At 40.1% G+C, this 19,078-nt stretch overlaps 1 protein-coding gene across 2 annotated transcripts; it reads right to left on the reverse strand.

Moving 5' to 3' along the window:
* Nucleotides 1-10,810: 10,810 nt before the first annotated feature.
* Nucleotides 10,811-18,387, reverse strand: C1H4orf36 (chromosome 1 C4orf36 homolog). Of its 2 annotated transcripts, none has more exons than XM_019731373.3 (4): nucleotides 18,047-18,387; nucleotides 17,205-17,333; nucleotides 14,307-14,461; nucleotides 10,811-14,076 (listed from the first exon to the last, which is right to left on the reverse strand). In XM_019731373.3, the coding sequence occupies exons 2-4, from the start codon at nucleotides 17,267-17,269 to the stop codon at nucleotides 13,943-13,945; spliced, it is 354 nt and encodes a 117-aa protein (XP_019586932.1). In that variant the 5' UTR covers nucleotides 17,270-17,333; nucleotides 18,047-18,387; the 3' UTR covers nucleotides 10,811-13,942. The 2 variants fall into 2 exon arrangements, with proteins under 2 accessions (XP_019586932.1, XP_088647917.1); XM_088791791.1 differs by lacking the exon at nucleotides 18,047-18,387 and adding an exon at nucleotides 17,729-17,931.
* Nucleotides 18,388-19,078: the final 691 nt, after the last annotated feature.

Genomic DNA, 19,078 nt, shown 5'->3' on the forward strand with positions numbered 1-19,078 from the left:
TGAAAACAGGATCTGAGGTCAGCATCTGACTGCAGTGGCCCAGGGGCCCCTCTTTGTGTCCTAACCAGGCACCGCTGGTGAAACCAGACAAGGAAAATACGGTTCTGTGAAACTAAACCTCCAGAAAACAGAAGCCACACCTTTTCTCACAGAGAGCTGGAAGGTTATTAATAGGGCAAAGCTGGTGACAAGGCACACTTTATGAATGCCTCCACCAATCTTAAGATGAATACTAACTATGCGTTGTTCATTTTTGGATTAGCAAATTATTTTCCATGGTAAAATGAGCATGTTTACTGTGTAAAAATACAAGCTGAATACAAATGTAAAATAAAAATCTAACTATTTGAAAAAGCATAAACTGCCTTAGGCCAACACACCCTAAAAGCAGCTCTGAAGGTGGAACCTTGATAGAGGCCACCAGAGGTCAGCATGATGACCTGTTGCCACCAACTCTTGTTTTATGCCTGAGAACAAGCCAACATTTACATTGAGCTCGGTGAGCCCGTCAGAAGGTGACCCAGGACCATCTGTGGTGTATTTACACAGAGCCAAGCAGAGAAATGGGCACTTTGGAATGGGTTAGGTCTCTGAAAAGCTACATGTCCCCAACTTGAATAACTCAGAGGTGTGGTAGAGCTAAGCAGGAATGGAGGAAGGGAGAAAATTAATTTTCTTAGTACTTATTAGACGACAGGGACATGCTAAGTGTTTTATGCATATGTGGCTGTATCTGATGAAACAGAATTTTTTTAAAAAACTTACTTAGTAAGAGAAGGTATCAGACATTACTATCTGGATAATATCAAAAAATTCCCTGGCAGGGGCCGGCCTGGTGGCTCAGGTGGTTAGAGCTCCGTGCTCCTAACTCCGAAGGCTACCGGGTTCGATTCCCACATGGGCCAGTAGGCTCTCAACCACAAGGTTGCCAGTTCAATTCCTCGACTCCTGCAAGGGATGGTGGATAGCGCCCCCTGCAACTAAAATTGAACACGGCACCTTGAGCTGAGCTGCCGCTGAGCTCCTGAAAAGCTCAGTGGGTTGGAGTGTGTCCTCTCAACCACAAGGTTACTGGTTCGACTCCCGCAAGGGATGGTGGGCTGTGCCCCTTGCAACTAGCAACGGCAACTGGACCTGGAGCTGAGCTGCGCCCTCCACAACTAAGACTGAAAGAACAACAACTTGAAGCTGAACAGAACCCTCCACAACTAAGATTGAAAGGACAACAACTTGACTTGGAAAAAAGTCCTGGAAGTACACACTGTTCCCCAATAAAGTCCTGTTCCCCGTCCCTAATAAAATCTTTAAAAAAAAAAAAAAATTCCCTGGCAGACCTTTGTTCCTAGAAGAGTCACTGAATGGAAAGCTAAGTTTGCAGAGTGGACCTAAGAAGCCTCCTGGAAGGGAAGGTGACCTTGGCCACTACTCTTTCAAAATTCATTGTTACAGAATTTCTCAAATGAATTAGGATGGTTCCAGCTGACATCCACCAGCACGAAAAGATACCAAGATCCAATAACCCACCATGAAAGAAAGGGATGTCTGGACTGGTGACAAGTTCCTCTGGCTCCAGTTATCCTGGCAGAGATGTCACAAGGCAATACAGGACGCGGTGACTGAGTATGTGGATATAACCTAAAGAGAAGTAACCTAGAGCAGCCACACTTGGGCACAGCCATGTTGTGTGTAAGGATTCAGACCAGAAAGCAGCAGACGAGAAATGGGCTAAGTGTCCATTGAAATAGGTGGGACAAATTCCTTTAAAAGATGCCAACAAAAATAATAGCCGCTGAAACCAGGGCCTACCAGTGGACTGGTCAGGCGTTTCTGAGTCTCGTTCTGTCTGGGGTTGGGAAGGAGACTTCTTTGGAAGAGTAAACCTCTGGGGTTCTTGGTTAATTTGCAAAGGAGATTTTAAATAGGGGGTCCCAAACTTATTGGCATGTAGGGATTCAATGATTAATTACAAATTGTTAAAAGGTATGACCAAACTTATACCCCAAACTGGTAAGGTAGGACATGAGATCCCACTTAATCTTCTCATCCCTTCTAAGAGGTAAGTACTAGCATTCTCCACTTCACAGATAAAGAAGCAAAGGCCTAGTGGGGCTATGTGATTTGTCCAAGGTTATTAAGCAAGTAAATTGTAACTTTAGAATTTAAATTCCAATGTAATTTTCAGCCTTTCCCCATTTCCCTGGGGCTCACTGAAGTAGAAGCAATGGAAAGTAGTCTATATAGCACGATCGTGCTGAAAAGACTGGCAACCAGGTAGGTGTAGCTCAGGGATAAAACACTATTTGGCATAAAGATGGAGAAATAAACCAACTAGTCCCTTATCTCTAACTTTATCTCGTATGCTCATAAACTTAAAAGACACCTGAATATGTTCCACATATGTGCACCTTAATTTTGAGACACAGTTCTACAGGATTTATTCCATGTATTTCCATGTATTTCTGTTCTATGCCAATAAAATTAGGGGGTGACAGATAGTCTTCAGGAAAACCAACTTGAAAGCCTGTGCCCTTCACTCTGCTCTTCAGTCAGAATATAAAGGATGAAAGAAAAGCAACGAAAGGAAAGGTAATTAAACCTGGCTATAGAATTGTTCTCCAACTCGGAAAATTATCACAAGGAGAAACTTCTAAAAGTTTGAAGGACATAAAAAAAACTCTATACGTGCCGAAAGAGTTTAGGTAAACTCATAAGACATCGATCCAAAACAAGTTTAAAGGAAATTGGTTGTCAGACATAACACAAGGTAAAAAATCTAATTCTATATTTTTTTTTAAAAATCAAACCTCAAAAAAATAAAAACACTATTATGTCACAGAAAAAAAAAAGAGCCTAATAATTGAAAAGGAAATTCACAAAACAGTTAACAGGCATTGGGAAACAACATCAACTAATAATTTTTAAAGTGCATTAACATAAAATAGTATGTGTTGCCTATCAGTAAGAAAAAAGCAATATTAAAGTGACTATCTTGTTGGTAAGAGTTGAGTAAAAGAGACATTCTCATATACTGCAAGTGAGACTGAAAATTCACAGAACCCTTCTGGAAAAGTCTGGCAATATGTACTAATAACCTTTGTCACGATAAACCTAAGAAGCTGTTTTAATAAATAGGCTGCAATAACTAGCAAAAAATGTGTTATTTATTTGGGGCAGATGTTCCTATTTATCAAGGCATTGTTATTTATAAATGCATTCTTATTTATAATAGCATTATTATGTACAAAAGCAGAAAACCGGGATTCACTTAAATGTTCAAAGTGAGACTAATTTAAGTAAATTATAGTACAACCATACAATGAAACATTATGGAGCGATTTAAAAAGCAAACATTTTAACTAAGAGAAACATTGATGTTAGAAGGTTAAGCAAAAATAAAATCCATACCAAAGGGTATAGATACAATGCGGCCAGCCTTGTTAAAATAATAAGCACAGGAAGAGACTAAATGGAAAGGCTAAAATTTTCATAGTGATTGCTCCTCTTTGTAGGACTATGGATGATTTTCAAATTCTTTATATATTTTGTACTATCTAGTACCTTTGAAATGGCTTTGCGTTACTATTTTTATAACCTACTATTTTTATTATAATTACAGAATAATGTAATTTATACTATTTTTATAAGGAAAAGGAGTAAAGATAGAGGAAGTGGTGGTTATTTCAAGAAGCTCCCCAAAAGGTGGTAACAACCTGATGACAACTCCATGAAAAGCCAGACTGTTGAGACGGCTCAGTCATTGTCTTTGTTCCCAGGTTTTTATAAGGGAGCCTAATAAATGCCAGAGCTTCCAGGTAAAAGACACCTGCAGAAAATGGAATGCAAGGGTGTGAGAAGCACTTGAGAGCCAAGTCAGGACCTAGAGAAGGGTTCACAAAGTGTTCAGCCTGAAACAGTACCTGCTCCATCCGCAGGATAAAATGAAGGGGAAATGAAGCACCTTGTCAACAAAACTAACTAGAAAGACCTGTTTAGCCTGCACTGGTGCTATGCTATATAATGTATCTGTGGTTCTTTTCCCAACAAACTTTTCTGGCCTCAGCTCATCAGATCAGATGTTATTAAGATTATAACCATAAATGTGCATACCTGTTTCCATCCTGGAATTATGAGAAGAAAACCCACAAGTTGGAATAAATGAGATTAACAGGATTGGTCAGCCATGAGAGCAAATTATTGATACTGATTTTTCTATAATAACAGAAACAACAACTACCATCCGATGAGTTCTTCCTGTGATAGGTCCCTTGCGTGTGAAGGGTAGTAGAATATGTCACTTTAGCATGAGGATTATTTTGAATGGAAGACAGTTGAGAAGAAGCAGATACAAGAATAGCTCTCTGCCCTCCTCCTATTAGCTTAAGCCAAGACATAAATTTATAAAGATGTCTCCTCTCCCCTCTCTACCAGGAAGGACGGAACTTAATCACTGAAAACATGTCTAGACCTTTATCAGACCAGAGGAATCTACGTTACCTGACTTACTTGCCCTTATCTACCACTAGTTTCCCCATAAATTGTCTTCCCACAATTTGCCACCCCTAAAAGTTCAAGGTCCTTTTCCTTTGTCTTGTCACTTATCTAAGAATCTATTGTCCTTTTGTTAAGATGCTATATGAACCCAAGTTCAAACCGCCTCTTTGAGTTACTCATCTCCGAGGGCTCCCGTGTGTGTGCAATGCACATGTTAATAAACTTCTGTTTGTTCTTCTCGCATTAATCTGTCCTTTAGTCTAATTTACAGGGTGCCAGGGCTCCAGGTGGAGAACCCAAGATGGGTAGAGGAAAAAGATTTATTTTCCTCCCGTATATGTATCTCATTTAATCCTCTCAACAACTCTATTAGGCAGGTACCACCATTGCCCTCATTTACCCATGAGTGAAAAGAGGTTTATAAAGGTTAAACAGCTTAACATGGGCTAATCTACTAAATAACAAGGCAAGATGACAGGAGTTGACTCCAGAGTCTATACTGTATATGAAAAATAAATGAAATTTTAAAAGTTCATGAGTTTCACTCATGAATAATAATAAATAATATTATTCATGCTACTCAAACTAAATATCACATCCTGGTCACTACTATTCATCAACTTAAAACTTTAATTCATATGCCATAATGGGTGCTGAAATATAGGTGCATGGCAAATATGCATTAACTGATATTAGGAAAGAATAACATCCACGCTGAAAAGGGTAATAGCCTAATTTACATGTCTGAATCACTCCTTTATTTTAAAGTAATTACCTGATTCAAACATTCAGGATCTTAAACACGAACAGTATTTCTTAGCATTCACTGTAGGTTGTAAGCCACTTTATAATGGCTTCCCTAAAATAAACGTGCGTGAGCAAAACAGATCTTTGACCATGTCAACCAACTACGAAGAATGAGTAGAACCAAGGCAAGTCAGACATTTTACAGTAATGATGAAAATGGCCATTTATCTCTTCCTTATATACTTTCATCGGAGGTTAAGCCCTAAAGCCGTGGCTAGAAAGGGCCAGAAGCATTTTTTCACCTTTCTCAGTTGCTAAGCCAGGAGGACGGGCACCTAGTTCCCTAGCCAAAATTAATCAAAATAAAGGGTGCTGCTGAGATCAAGCATTTCACAGGAAGATCAACCCCAAGCATCTGGTACAAACTTAGAGCTTTTTTATCTTACCCATAGCTACTATTCCTGAGCTATTAGAAGTACTCAATGAATACTGGGTATTGTGTTGGTTATTGATGCTGCAGAGTGATGAGTTCCCCGGAGTGGGGACTCAAACCCTGAGCCAAGAAGGTTCTTGGCTTCCTGTAGGAAAGAATGCAAATGAGAGCCGATATAGAGTTTAAAGTGAAAGTAAGTTTATTTAGCAGAGAGTAAGGAAGAAAAGAAAGGCCACCTCACAGAGTGGTGGTCTCTAATCGCTAGTGGAAGAGAGACTCTCTCTATCCCCCAGGCTAGAGTTTACATGTGTTTTTGTTTTGTTTTTTTATTAAAACTTATTGGGGTGACAGTGGTCAACAGAACTACATAGGTTTCAAGTGTACAATTCTGTAATACATCATCTGTATGTTGCATTATGTCTTCATCACCAGAGTCGGTTCTCCTTCCATCACCATATATTTGACCCCCTTTACCCTCTTCTACCATCCCCCCTCCCTGCTAATATCCAAAATATATAAGGAACTCATACAACTCAACAACAAAAAGATAAACAATACAATTAAGAAATGGGCAGAGGACATGAACACAAATTTTTCCCAACAAGACATACAAACAGACAACAGATACATGAAAAAGCGTTCAACTTCACTAATAGCTCCCCATGTTAGGGAAATGCAAACCCAAACCACAATGAGCTATCACCTCACACCTGTTAGAATGGCTATCATCAACAAGATAAATACACATATGTGTGTTTTGTTTCCATGGAAAGTTTGATGGTACAGGGGAAAAGAGAAAAGAAGAACAGTGGTAAGTTTATCTTTAGCTTCTGTAAGATGCAAGAAGAATAGGGGCAGGTTTATCTTTAACTTTTGTAAGGCACAACCTGTGACTTGTTTGTAGTAGGCTTAACTACAGGAATGGCCATCATGGGATCTCTTTGCTCGGGAGCCTTTGGATGGTCTGTTCTGTGTGATTGATTGTCTGCCTGAGTGCTGTGTCTGGCAGCACATAGGCAACAGGCTTGGAATCCAACCTCCTAGTTCCTTCTTTTGTAGAAACTGTCCTCATGTCTCTTCCCTATGTTATTATGAATAACATGTGTTGCATCCAACCCAGAAAAATAACAATGTCAGTATCAAAAATAAATAAATAAATTATCCCTTTTTCCTGCTTCCGATTCTCTGATTTGTTTTTCAAAGCCTTTTGTTAGTAAAACTTAGAAATTTCTTTCAAATATTAAAACACTAATGAGGAAAAACAAAAAACATACATAGGGTGAGAGACCACCGTTAAGAAATAACTCTCCTGCAGGTGTCCAGTTAGCTCAGTTGGTTAGAGCGCGGTGCTCTTAACAACAAAGTTGCCGGTTTGATCCCGACATGGGCCACTGTGAGCTGTGCCCTCCACAACTAGATTGAAACAACTGCTTGACTTGGAGCTGATGGATCCTGAAAAACACACTTAACAAAATAAATAAAAGTTTAAGAAAAAAAAAAAAGAAAGAACCCTCATCTTATCTCGAAGGAAATTATGTCAGCTATTTTCACTACTTATGTCATTTCAATATTGTTAAACTGCAGTGCTAGAATTCTGACAGTCACTCTCCTGGGAACACCTGAGCTTTGGTGCAACAGATCTCCTGGGAAAGGAGATGGTGCAGGTAATACAGCCCAGGAAGTGTGCGGTCATTTGTTGGGTTAAGGTTGTGCTTTCTCTTTACCTAGTCTACATACTTGATGAGAGCAGGAGACTAAATTCCAACAGGACATACCCCTATGGTGAGCAATCTCTAAAACAATGAGAGAGGGAGTCTGCCTCTGGCACTTGAAAGAAATTGCTTTGATGTAAGATTTGATTTGATGTAAGAAAAAATGGTTCCTGCAGTTGAAGTCCATGAAAGAGATTATACCTACATTTCAATGCTGTGATTGAAACTAAAAGAAGCAGATGAATGGAAAGTAAGAGCCTATTAGAAAATTCCAAAAGAAAGCCTGAGACTCTCAGTACATGGGCAAATTTTTCCTTCTTTAGGGATCAATTAAAACTAATGAATTATGACCATTATTACAAATAAAGTAAGCCAAAGTCACTAGTTCTTTTCATAGGTTATATCTATTCTGAGGGACCATGAAAACATCTCTAAACTTCCCTGTCAATACCTTTATTGTCTTGTTCCTATCCCTTCGTCTTCTAAATGAAACAAAAGAAAATTGCAAACAGATTGCCCCTTGGGCTCCGTAATGGTGGGCTGATGGCTCAGTGAAGGCTGAATGGCTTCAGGAACCCCTCTCTGCCCCCCAAAAAACAAGGGAGGAATTGCCAGCTCTGTGACCCAAGACCATCTGCAAGACTAAAGAGCCCAACCTTTTCATTGTATGCATCTATTCTGTTCTCCCTCCATCATAGTATATCAATTATGTTAGGGTCTATACCACATTGCTTAGCCATTGGCTGCAAGTTCCAGACAAAAGACAAGGACTGTGTATCACCCTGAAATCCTAAACTTGGGCCTGATACAGTAACTAGATACAATTTTGAGGAATCCATGAGTGTGTTTATATATACGGAAAGAAGGGTGCGAGTGAATGTGAGTAGCCAAAAGGGTACTGGAGACATCTGTTAATTGCTACTTAGCATTCATTCTCCTCCTGTCATGGTAAAAATAGTCTGCATTTCTTTTGGGGAAATACTTCATCTCATGATACTCAGCCATGCAGTCTGACACAACCTTCTGTTTCAGCGATGAGTCCTGAGTAGCTGAAACCGATCAGTTAAATCAGGGTTTCTCAGCCTTGGCACTATTGACCTTAGGGGCTGAAAAACTCTTTGTTGTGGGGGGCTGTCCTGTGTATTGTAGGATATTTCGCAGCATCCCTGGACTCTCCCCACTGGGTGCCTTTATGATCTCCCACAGTTAAGATAACCAAAATTGTTTTCAGGTGTCGCCAGATGTCCCCTGAGCAGGATGGGGCGGCAAAACCACCCCTTATAAAGAACCACTGAGCTAAACTCACCCCTCATTTTACTAGTCAGGGTTCTTTTTATTTAATATTCTTTTTGTTTATTTTTGTCCAGTTTTATTGAGAAATAATTGACATATATCACTGTAGTAGTTTAAGGTAAACAGTATAATGGTTTGATTTACAGATATTGTGAAGTGATTATAAGAGGTTTAGCTAACATCTATCTTCTCATATAGATACAATAAAAGGGAAAATTTTTTCTCGTTATGAGAACAAGGAGGATTTACTCTCTTAACAACTTCCCTATATATCATATAGTAGTGTTAGCTAGAGCCATCGTGTTGTACATTACATTCCTAGGACTTACTGATCCTATAACTGAAAGTTTATACCTTTAGACAAGCTTCTTCCAATTAGTCATGGTTCTTGATTTCAAAAACATTCTTAAGAGTTATACCTTATGTAGTACTTATTATATACCAGGAATTGCTTGAATAATCCTCAACAACTCCATGAGGTAGTTAGTGCATTAGTCACGGTAAAGATGAGATTTATGTAACAAAGAGATCCCAAAATGCAGTGGCTCAGAGAACAAAGACAGTTCTCTCACATTCAACAGTCTTGATGTGAGTACTCCAGGTTGGGGGAAATCCACACAGTTACTCAAGGACCCAGGCCCCTTCCAAGTTGTTGTTCTACCATCAGTGTCTACATCATCACTGTATACATAGCCAAGCCGGGTGACCACCACGTCAGGGCTCCACCCACCAAGAATGACAAAAGGTAATGGAGGAGGTATACACAATGCCTTTTAAGGTTCATATTTGAAAGTGGTGGACATCACTACCATACATTCTATTGGCAAGAACCTAGCCAGACTTAATTATAAGTCAAGTAGCAAATGTGGCCTAGCTGCACAGTCATGTAGCTTAGTTACAACACTACTACAGGCTGAATGTTTCTGTCCCCACAAAATTCATGTTGAAGCCCTAATGTCCACTGTGATGGTATTTGGAGGTGCGGCTGTTGGGAGGTATTTGGGTCATGAGGGTAGAACCCTTGTGAGTGGGATCAGTGCCCATATAAGAAGAGAAACAGGAGAGGTGATATCTCTCTGTCGTGGGAGGAAACACCAAGAAGGCAACCATCTATAAACCAGGAAGTGGACACTCACCAAGAATGTGACGGTGCTGGCACCCTGATCTGGACTTTCAGCCTCCAGAATTGTGAAAAATGTTTATTGTGTAAGCCACCCAGTCTTTCATATTCTTTTGTAGCAGCATAAACTAAGCCAAACAGCATAGTGATGAAAGAAGGGGGAAAGAATTTTGGTAGAAAACCAGCAGTCTCCACATGTTACCACATTACAGATGAGGAAGGCAAGGCACAGAGCTGAAGTAACTGGCCCAAGTTTACAAGGCTGGCAAGTGGGACTGGAAGGCAAGCAGTCCAAATGGAGAGCATATGCTCTTCAACACCACTTTTCAAATGTTTGAGCAATAACCTAAAATAAGAAGAACATTTTCCTCCGCAATCTAGCACATGTTTGTATCTTTATATGTACATATGTTTCATAAAACAATCGCTACCTTTACAATAGTCAATGAACTCTAATATTTGTATTCTATACTATTTCATTTTTTAAATGTAGGTCATACCCACTAAATTGATTTCATAGCCCTTCAGTGTATTGTGATTGACTGTATGAAAAGAGTGCACTACACTCAATTCTAGTAGGAGAAATGGAAGTCATTGGAAAGCTAGTGGAGAGCTCACAGTATGAACTCTATGAATAAGAAAGCTAGAGAATTAGGTTCAGAAAACAGGTAGGCCCAGGGGTTCCAGGAAACCCAGCTAAAATCTTGTCATGGGAAGGGTCTGTTAAGATGCACCTGACACCACTGTTGATGTTACTTCCGCCCCTGCCACTGGGCCTTGGATGCCAAGGCCATTATCACTGGAATTAATTCCAAACCAGTTTGGCTTGTGTGTGTGTCTCTCTCTCCAATGTCCCAGGAGGAGGAATCCAGTTGGCATACTTTGGCCACATGCTTGTGCCCAGGCTTTTAGTACCAGGCAGAGCAAAAATCTGGCTTCTCAACTCACAAAACCACAGAAAAAAGGTTAGATTCTGGGCAGCCCAAAAATGAATGAATAAACAAACAAAAAGGCAAATGTCCAATATGCTCATTCACTACTGGAAGAAGCATACATTGGTATAGCCACTTGAGCAAGTAATTGGCATTATTTTGCAGAACTGAAATATATATCCTATGACATAGAAATTCCTCTTCTAGGCCTTGAGTCTGAACCGAAATTCCCACACAATGTGCATAATGAGACTTGTTTAAGTATGTTTACTGAAACATTGTCTGTAATAATGAAAACTGGAAACCACCTAAAGATTTATCATTTTAAAAATGAACAGGGCTCAGTCCATTGTTCTTCTTTAGATCCCAGCACCAAGCAGTGCTGACAGATGATCAGAACCAAATAAATTCTTGTTGAAATGCACTGTAACTGAATAAACTGCCAACCAGAAGGGATCCAATGCGTGATGTGCAGGGCTAGAACCACGTGTCCAGGGGACCTTTAGAAGAAAACATCATGTAGTGCAAAGAATGTGAGCTTGAGATTAGGAAAAAGCTTGGTTTGATACCAAGTTCTGCTTGTTCAACCTAAAGCAAGTGGCTTAGCCCATGAGCCTCAGTTTCCTTGTCTATAAATGAGACGATTCACAGGATAAGGGATGCCAGGTGAGCAGTGCAGGGCTTCCCAACCATTGTGGCACAATGCAGGGCTGCGCATGAGTGATGGGTGTGCCAAGGAGGTACTCCCTCAGCCCTTGGGTTGATCAGAGCCCCTGGGCCATTCACCTCTGGCCTTAAGCATCCTCATTCATCTTTGACTCCAGTATGTCATATGAATGTATGAACAGTATAATTTTCTATATGGGCCACGACCTGAAAGATGTGGGGAAGCACTAGCGCAGTGCAGTCCCTGGCACATAGGATTCAGTAAATGTTAGTTCCCACTACTCACTGATGGAATGTGGGGCTCTCTCAGGATTTTCTTACCTACCAGGGCTGTAGGGGATCAAAAATGATGTGGGCCTTGCCAGATCTCCTGAGAGCAGCTGTCCTGAAAATTATCAAGGACTTAAAAATGGCCTCCATGGGTTCTTCACACAGAAGACCACCCAAGTAGGAACTGAACAAATATACAGAACAAAAGTCAAGGGGTCTAGAGTGAGTCAGATGAGGGAAGGAAAAGAAATGTCCTTCCATCTTGCCTCCTGAACTTCACCTCGACTCAGGGTATCTTTTTCCCTATTCTGTCTCATCTTTTTTCTCTTTATGTGTCTCGTATGTCATCACACATAAAGGTGTTGAGAAGGAACACTTCTCTAGTGCAGAGGTTTCCTTCCATGTGAAGAGTATCCCAACAGCATTACCTGGCCTCTTTCTGTCCCCTTGTTCAGTCCACCCCAAGGGAAGTGGAGCTGACTGTCAGGAAGGAGAAAGGAAGCACATGTGTCCCAACTCTTTCTTCCTTTCTTCCCCTTGGGAGCTGATATCCTACAAAAACAATCTGTTCTTAAATCGGGACACAAAACACTTACTGGAAATTACCCTGCTGCCCAGAAGGCCTTCTGTGGCCCAGGGTGACCAGTAATTAGGTGGGGAATTTCAGAATAGGGCGTACTTGCTCCATACCAACCATATTCTCCAATATCAGCTTTTGCAATAGGACATACAGGCAGTCAGGCCAAAGGTGGACCAAGCAGGTGGCTTAACAACATGGGTTTTGGAAAAAGGTTGGACTTTGAATTCATAGGAATCTAACATTATTGCTATTAGTAAGTCTTAATTTCTTAAAAATCAGATTTACATTAAGACAGCAGTAGAAAGAAAACCAGGTTTCAGTTAACAGGTCTGGGCTCTAGTCCTCTCCCCTCCTTTCCCTGATTCTTTGTATATCCTTGAGAAAATTTCTTAATTTCAATGGAACTCAGTTTGTTTTTCTCTTTTAAAAAATTATCAGTTGTAGAAGTATTTTAAAGGGTGAAATAAATATTTGTTTTTAAAAACAGTAGTTCTGTGTACCCCTGCCACTCATTTTAACCTCCACAGAAGCAACTAATTTCACCCATTTTGTTATTTACCTCCATGTCTCCAAATTACACTTTGGTATTGCTAGTTCTTGGTTTTTCCTTTTCGGGCATCTTCTACTGACTTCCCAGTATAGAAGATAGTATTTTGTTTCTATTCCTTCCTCCACTTTCACCATGCATACATACTATTCCCGTGTATACTTTCTATTATGGACTTTTAACCATATGAAATTTTCAATCAATAATCAGTAATGGGTATTGAGTGCCTACATGAGTTAAGCACTTGGCTAGACCGTAGAGTGCAAACGTAAGAAAGAAACCAGGCAGCCAGGTCTAAAGTATGTACTCTTAAACATTATGCCACAATGTCTTTCATAATGACGGTTAAAATACCAGAAGACCCAAAAACGTCTACTGAATCATCTAATAAACACTAAATTGTGCTTAAATAGAACTTTCATATCTAACTGTGCTTTACTGAATTCAAATTCTAGGAAAATTGGTTCATGCAAATTCAATACTTTCCAGTTAACCAATACCCCATACTCTAGCCACTCTGTACGAATAAGTTTTCCTCATAATAAGTTATTTGTATTTTCATGTCACTTTCACTATCTGGTTGTTCTACATGCTCCAAGGGCATCCCAGAGAGACAATATGAAATTAGGCAGGAAGAAAAAGACAATTTTTTAAGAGAACAAAACCTAAATAAGCTACCTGCTACTTTAAAGTACCACATGAGAATAATGATATTTTATTGAAAATTGGGAACTGTAGAATTACTAAAAAGAAATCTACAATTTTTCTTAACCAAACAAAAATTTTCACCATTTATCATTTTTAAAGGAATTTCTCTCTCTCTCCTTTTTGGTGCCTGCTCCAGATCATAGATGCAAAAAAATAATGTCTCTAACAAGGCATTTCCTCTTCCCTTAGTACAACTTTTCAATAATCCAAATGAATAGCACAAATGACTCAATTCCAGATGTATTTTTCATCTATTTACCATGCTGTTGCTTGTGATACAATGGAACAAGTATGTGGCAGGGACCCAGAAGATCTGTCAGATTAGCTCATCAACCAGTGGGCATGCATATATCTGCACCAGATTTCACATAGTGAAAGGTCACAGCCTTTCATGCCCTTCAGACGCGGAACGCCAGAGTACAGATTCGATTAAGAGGTGACTGTCACTTAGGTGGAAGAGGTCTTCTCAAACCAACTTGCCTTTCCCTGAGGGAAAACTGAATTTCCTTAGCTGCATCTTCCTGACATTTCAGGTTATTCAGGCGCTTCATTTCATACTCTCTTTCAAATTTGAGGGCTAAAAAATAAAATACATGAAGCAATCCAATATTTTTTCACAAGGCATAATTTAGTCAAAACTGAATATTTATAACAGTAAAATTCACATTCTTGAATACTAAAAAAAGAAGACAGGACTACACATATGGGGGTATGGGTGTGAATGAGCATATTTAAACATTTGTCTGATAGTAAGCAAAATAACAAACAAAATTTGCAATTTATTAAAATAGTTCTTATGAAACTTACATTCTGCAGAAGGGAGCAGACCATCCTTATTGGTTTTATGTATTTTGAGGGGTACAGGACTACCAAATGCTATTTCTTCCAAGAAAGGCAACTTGATTTTGGCTAGGTTCGTGCACCAGACCTTTGTAAGTAGTGCAAGATCCCAAGGTTCCTGTCTGGGGCAAAAATTCATTAATTCATTCAACAAATATTTATTAAGCATCTACTATGGGATTCAGAAGACATCTTATTAATTCTTAGTTCCATTTTCCAGTATACATTTTGATTTACAGGGAGGTATTCAGGATTTTCCAGAGTTGCAAATCTAGCCAGCAGGAGCCATATACTAACTAATGTAAATACATATTGAAAAATTACCACACATTTTAACGACATGAACGTTTGTTCACAACATAGCCTCCCTGGAGTCAATCCAATCATCTCATGTCTTTTAAGAGGATGTAGTTAAGAACTGTAAGCTGCAAGTCTTTTATGGCTGATCAAAAATATGGTCACATTAGGGAAAGAACAAATCATGCATTGAGCAGGGTGCTTGGTATACACTAAGGCTTTGAGTATGTGATCTTACTTTAATCCTTACAACTACGATGTAGGTAGACAAGGAAACTGAGGCTCAGAAGTTAATTAAGAACCAGAGCTAGTACTCAGCCTAGGTATATTTATTTAGAAGCACTAATACCAAGAGAATCCTTAGAAAAACTGGAGAAAGAAATGAAATCCTAAGCTACAACATTAAAAATAATCACTATGAACTTTAAATGAAGAGTTTTATGCATCCTAATTAGGAAATTTAAAATATCACCTATATGTTTCTCATGTACAGTCAATGTGAGTTCATATGCATGAGGAAAGGGGAAAGACCTGCTTTGGTATGAGAAAGGGAACTGAGGGTATTACACACATGCCACCCTTGTTTTCCACCTCCAGCTCCCTTGCTACTTTATCATCTAATTTTAAGGAGTGATTTGAAGTTTACAGTTATCATAGATGTACTTGAATAAGTTCACTAAGATGTATTTATAAGAATGCTCACTGAAGCATTGTCAAAAAAAAAACAAAGAAGGAGCTTTAATGGTTATCAAGAAGAGCCCAGTTATACAAACTATGGCACATACATGTAAGGAAAGAATAAGGTTTATCCTTATGTTAATTTGGGGAGATGAACAATAAAACAGCTAATATGTATCTAGCACTTACTACATGCTAGGCATTGTTTAAATCAGCTTACGTGTACAAGCTCATTTAATTGCCACAGTAACTCTATTAGGTAGGCAGGTGCTATTATTATCCTCATTGTACAGATTAGGAAATAAGGACAGAAAACAACCTGCCCAGGGTCACAAGGCTGTTGGTTGTGGGTTGGAATCTAAACCCAGAAAGTCAGACTTTAGAATCTGTGCTCTTAATCATTAGGCTTTACAAGATGCAGTGCGGTAGGGAGCAAAGTTCAATATAACCCCATGTGTAAAAACGCGTGTGTGCATCTTGTATCACAGACAGAGAAATATAAAACATTTTACCTCTGAGTGGGACTGGGGTGCGGGTGGGAATAGGGTATGAGAAATGGCATTTTTTATTTTCCCTTCAAATGCTTCTATACTGTTTGTATGTTCTTAGTGTATTTTTAAAAGAATCTTCTAAAAACACTTAAAAAAAAAGAAAAAGCCCAAGGTGAGGAGCTGGCTTAGCAAATGAACGCCAAAGAGTGCTACCACCATTCTGTTCCTCTTAATTTTGCTGCTCTTATAAATAGTATGATATCAAATACTTTCCTGTGAGAATCATAGAGAAGGCATTCGTTTCACAGAGATTATTTATAATATAAAATTCTGCAAACCCAAACCGCAGAATCAGTGCTTTAAATCATTCTCCAGACATAAGAATATCTTCATTATAAACGATAGGTTTATAATAATATTGACTATAATTGTACTTGCCTATAGTTCAAGGTCTAAACACATACTGAAGTGACAAAACTAAATAAAATGCAATAGTGATTTTTCTCTGATTTTCCTATAGCTCTCTGGTTTTACCAGCCCTTCTCAGAATATTGTTCGAAAGAAAAATTAAATTGACCCATAATGGTAAATATGTCATAGACTGTGGCAGAGAGGTTAAAAAAAAAAAAGTCTAAAAATTAGAAATAAATAAACATAAAACAAGGTAGCATGATACTACAGAGTGAAACTACCGTGTAGTAGCATTAGCAACCCATGTTCATTATGGGTTTACGATATGTCAGGCAACGTGCAAGAACTTTACATCCACTATTTCATTTGTATTCCACACCATATAGTAGATAGGTATTGATATGTCCATTTCACAGATGTGGAGGCCTACTCACAGAAAAGTTAAATAATTTACTCAGGGCTGATTGGGTCGCCAGGGGCAGAGCCAGACTTTGAGCCCAGGTCTTCTTGATTGCACAGCTCATTGTTGTCAAAGTGTACAGGATGCAAAACCAACCCTTTGAACCAGCTAATTAAGGATTCTTGTTAAGGTGTACCTGACACCAAGGCATTTGTAGATAAATGTGCACTATCTACAGAGGTATTTTAAGGTAGTGGGCAATAGTAGAAAATGTTGCTTTAGAATACAGAGACTTCTAACCCTGCTCCATGGCTGTGTCTTTGATCAAACCATTTTTCTGAACCATTTTTCTGAACCTCAGTTTTGTCATTTCAAAGTGTTGTTTTGTTGTAAAAACCAAGTAAGGGAATTAAATTCCTATAAAAGCAGTTGCAAAAAACAACGACAACAAAACAACAGTATCCAGACATCTGAATATGTCTCATACAGTCTAGTATCTCATGGGGAGCATAAAAGTGTACAATACTTTTATTTTAGCAAGGCCACTCCCCACCCCAAGTCTATGCTTACCATAATAAAAATACTTACACTTCATAACAACTGCCCCGCAGAATGGTTTTCACTGTGTTCTTTCTTGGCAAGCCATAAGCCATGGTGAATTATTACAGCCCAGCCTCCCAACTCTGGTACCTGATGATGGGATACTCTGTTTGCTGCCTGAAATGATTGCAACACACCTAAGTAATGGTTTTCCCTTGAATATTTTTAAATGTTCACATAATAAAAAGAGTCAGAAAAAGGCGTTTCTGAATGTCAGAACGTCCCTAATAAATGTTCATTGAAGCTGAACTCCTAATGTAGAACTGTGTTTTTTCTCTTTTATTTTCCAGGAACTCATTTTATCACTTCTTGCCCTGTAAGGAGAAAATGCCAGGTTAACAGCATCGATTTTCCGTCATGGTATTTTGTCATTGCCTGAGCCTGCCAAACCTGCTCAAACACCGCATCACCAAAATGCCTCAGACCGTGGCAATGTTAAGAGATATAAATGCTTGCGCAGGGCACAGGGAATCCCTTCCCCCGCCGTAGCCCTTTAAGAAATGCAAACTTACCCAGGTATTTCCTCTTTCAAAAAATCTGAACTGATAAAGTGTCCAACTCTAAGCACCCCTCCCACTTCTTCTCCCACTCACACGTTTTATAGTAGGTGAGTCTGCCTCCCACCCCCATGGGCAATTCCTTGTGCGAAACCGCTGGGGACAGCGGATGGAGCCCTCAAGGCGTCGCGGGACCCCAGGCGAAGGGGCGGGTCCTCCTCCCCGGGCGCCTTCCCACGCCCGCGCCCGGCTCCTCCTTCCCACCTGCGGGCGCGCCCTCTCCGCGGGGGCCTCAGGGTCAGGTCCCCAGAAGGGGTGCCGGCCCCCACTTACCGGCGTCTGGGGATCCCCAAGGGAAGTGGTCCCTCCGGACCGACAGCAGAGGGCGCGCCCCATTAGGTGCACATGGCCGCGCACAGCTTGCGGGCCCGCGCTGCGGGCACACGCCTCTTTTCTACTCGGGTCGGAAACTGTGGGCGGCACCCAGGGCTGGAGCGCCCGGCATCACGTCGCGGCCTCAATAAAGGGCTTTGTGGTGTGGGCCCCGCCCACGAGGGGTCCGGAGCGCTGTGCCCGGGACACTAGTTCCGCGGGGTCCCCTCGGAGCGAGGGCCTCCGGGTTACACAGCCAAGGACCCGCACAAGCTGAACAAAGCCCACGAGGGAAAGTGGGCTCTGAGCCAGGCCTTTTCCTGAAAACGACACTTTTAAATATAAGGAGCTGGTGTTGAAGCTATTTGGAGACCTCGTTTGGGAGACCATATGGCGACCCCCCTTAAAGAAACGTGTTCAGTTCTGACGTGTTCACCGTGAGCAATTCTCGCTGGTGACGCTTAAGGAGCGTGTTCACACGCCCTAGTAAGTCACGGCAGTTTTAAACTCTAAAACTCGAAACCTGTATGTGATAAATTACGTGTTCGCGTTAAGAACAAGATGGGATCCTAAAATATGGCCTGATGGACCAGTTGCTGAAACCATTACACTGGTGATTCAGGATGGATTCACATTTTATGTTAAATGAAAATAGCTTACCTTTCCTTTTTGCGTGAAGGTTTTGGAGTCGGAACTGTTTTGGAATTCTAGTTCTACTTGCTTCTATAGCTATGCCAATTCTTCTATAAAACGAGTATAATATTAATAATTGTCTTATCTCTTATAGGGTTGTTGTGAGGATTAAAGATCGTGTCTATTTTGCCACATGGTAAGTGCCTAATTATCTAATTCTGAGCCTAATAACTTTATGAGGTAGGCAAGTGTTACTTATTATTCCTGTTGTAGAGAGGAAGAATAAACTGAGAGGTTAAAGGCCTACCCAGGGTCGCAAAACTAGTGAGTTGCAGGGCCAACTTTTGAAGGTAAAACACA

Source organism: Rhinolophus sinicus, chromosome 1 (assembly GCF_057876585.1).
Source record: "Rhinolophus sinicus isolate RSI-liver-muscle chromosome 1, RSI-T2T, whole genome shotgun sequence".
Classification (NCBI taxonomy): Eukaryota; Metazoa; Chordata; class Mammalia; order Chiroptera; family Rhinolophidae; genus Rhinolophus; species Rhinolophus sinicus.

Coding starts and splice junctions, on each gene's coding strand:
- C1H4orf36 (XM_019731373.3), bottom strand. CDS start 17,269: ATGGCTTATGGCTTGCCAAGAAAGAACACAGTGAAAACCATTCTGCGG. Junction 14,462..17,204: donor CGGGGCAGTTGTTATGAAGT/GTAAGTATTTTT, acceptor TTTTTGCCCCAG/ACAGGAACCTTGGGATCTTG. Junction 14,077..14,306: donor TCTGCTCCCTTCTGCAGAAT/GTAAGTTTCATA, acceptor TTTATTTTTTAG/CCCTCAAATTTGAAAGAGAG.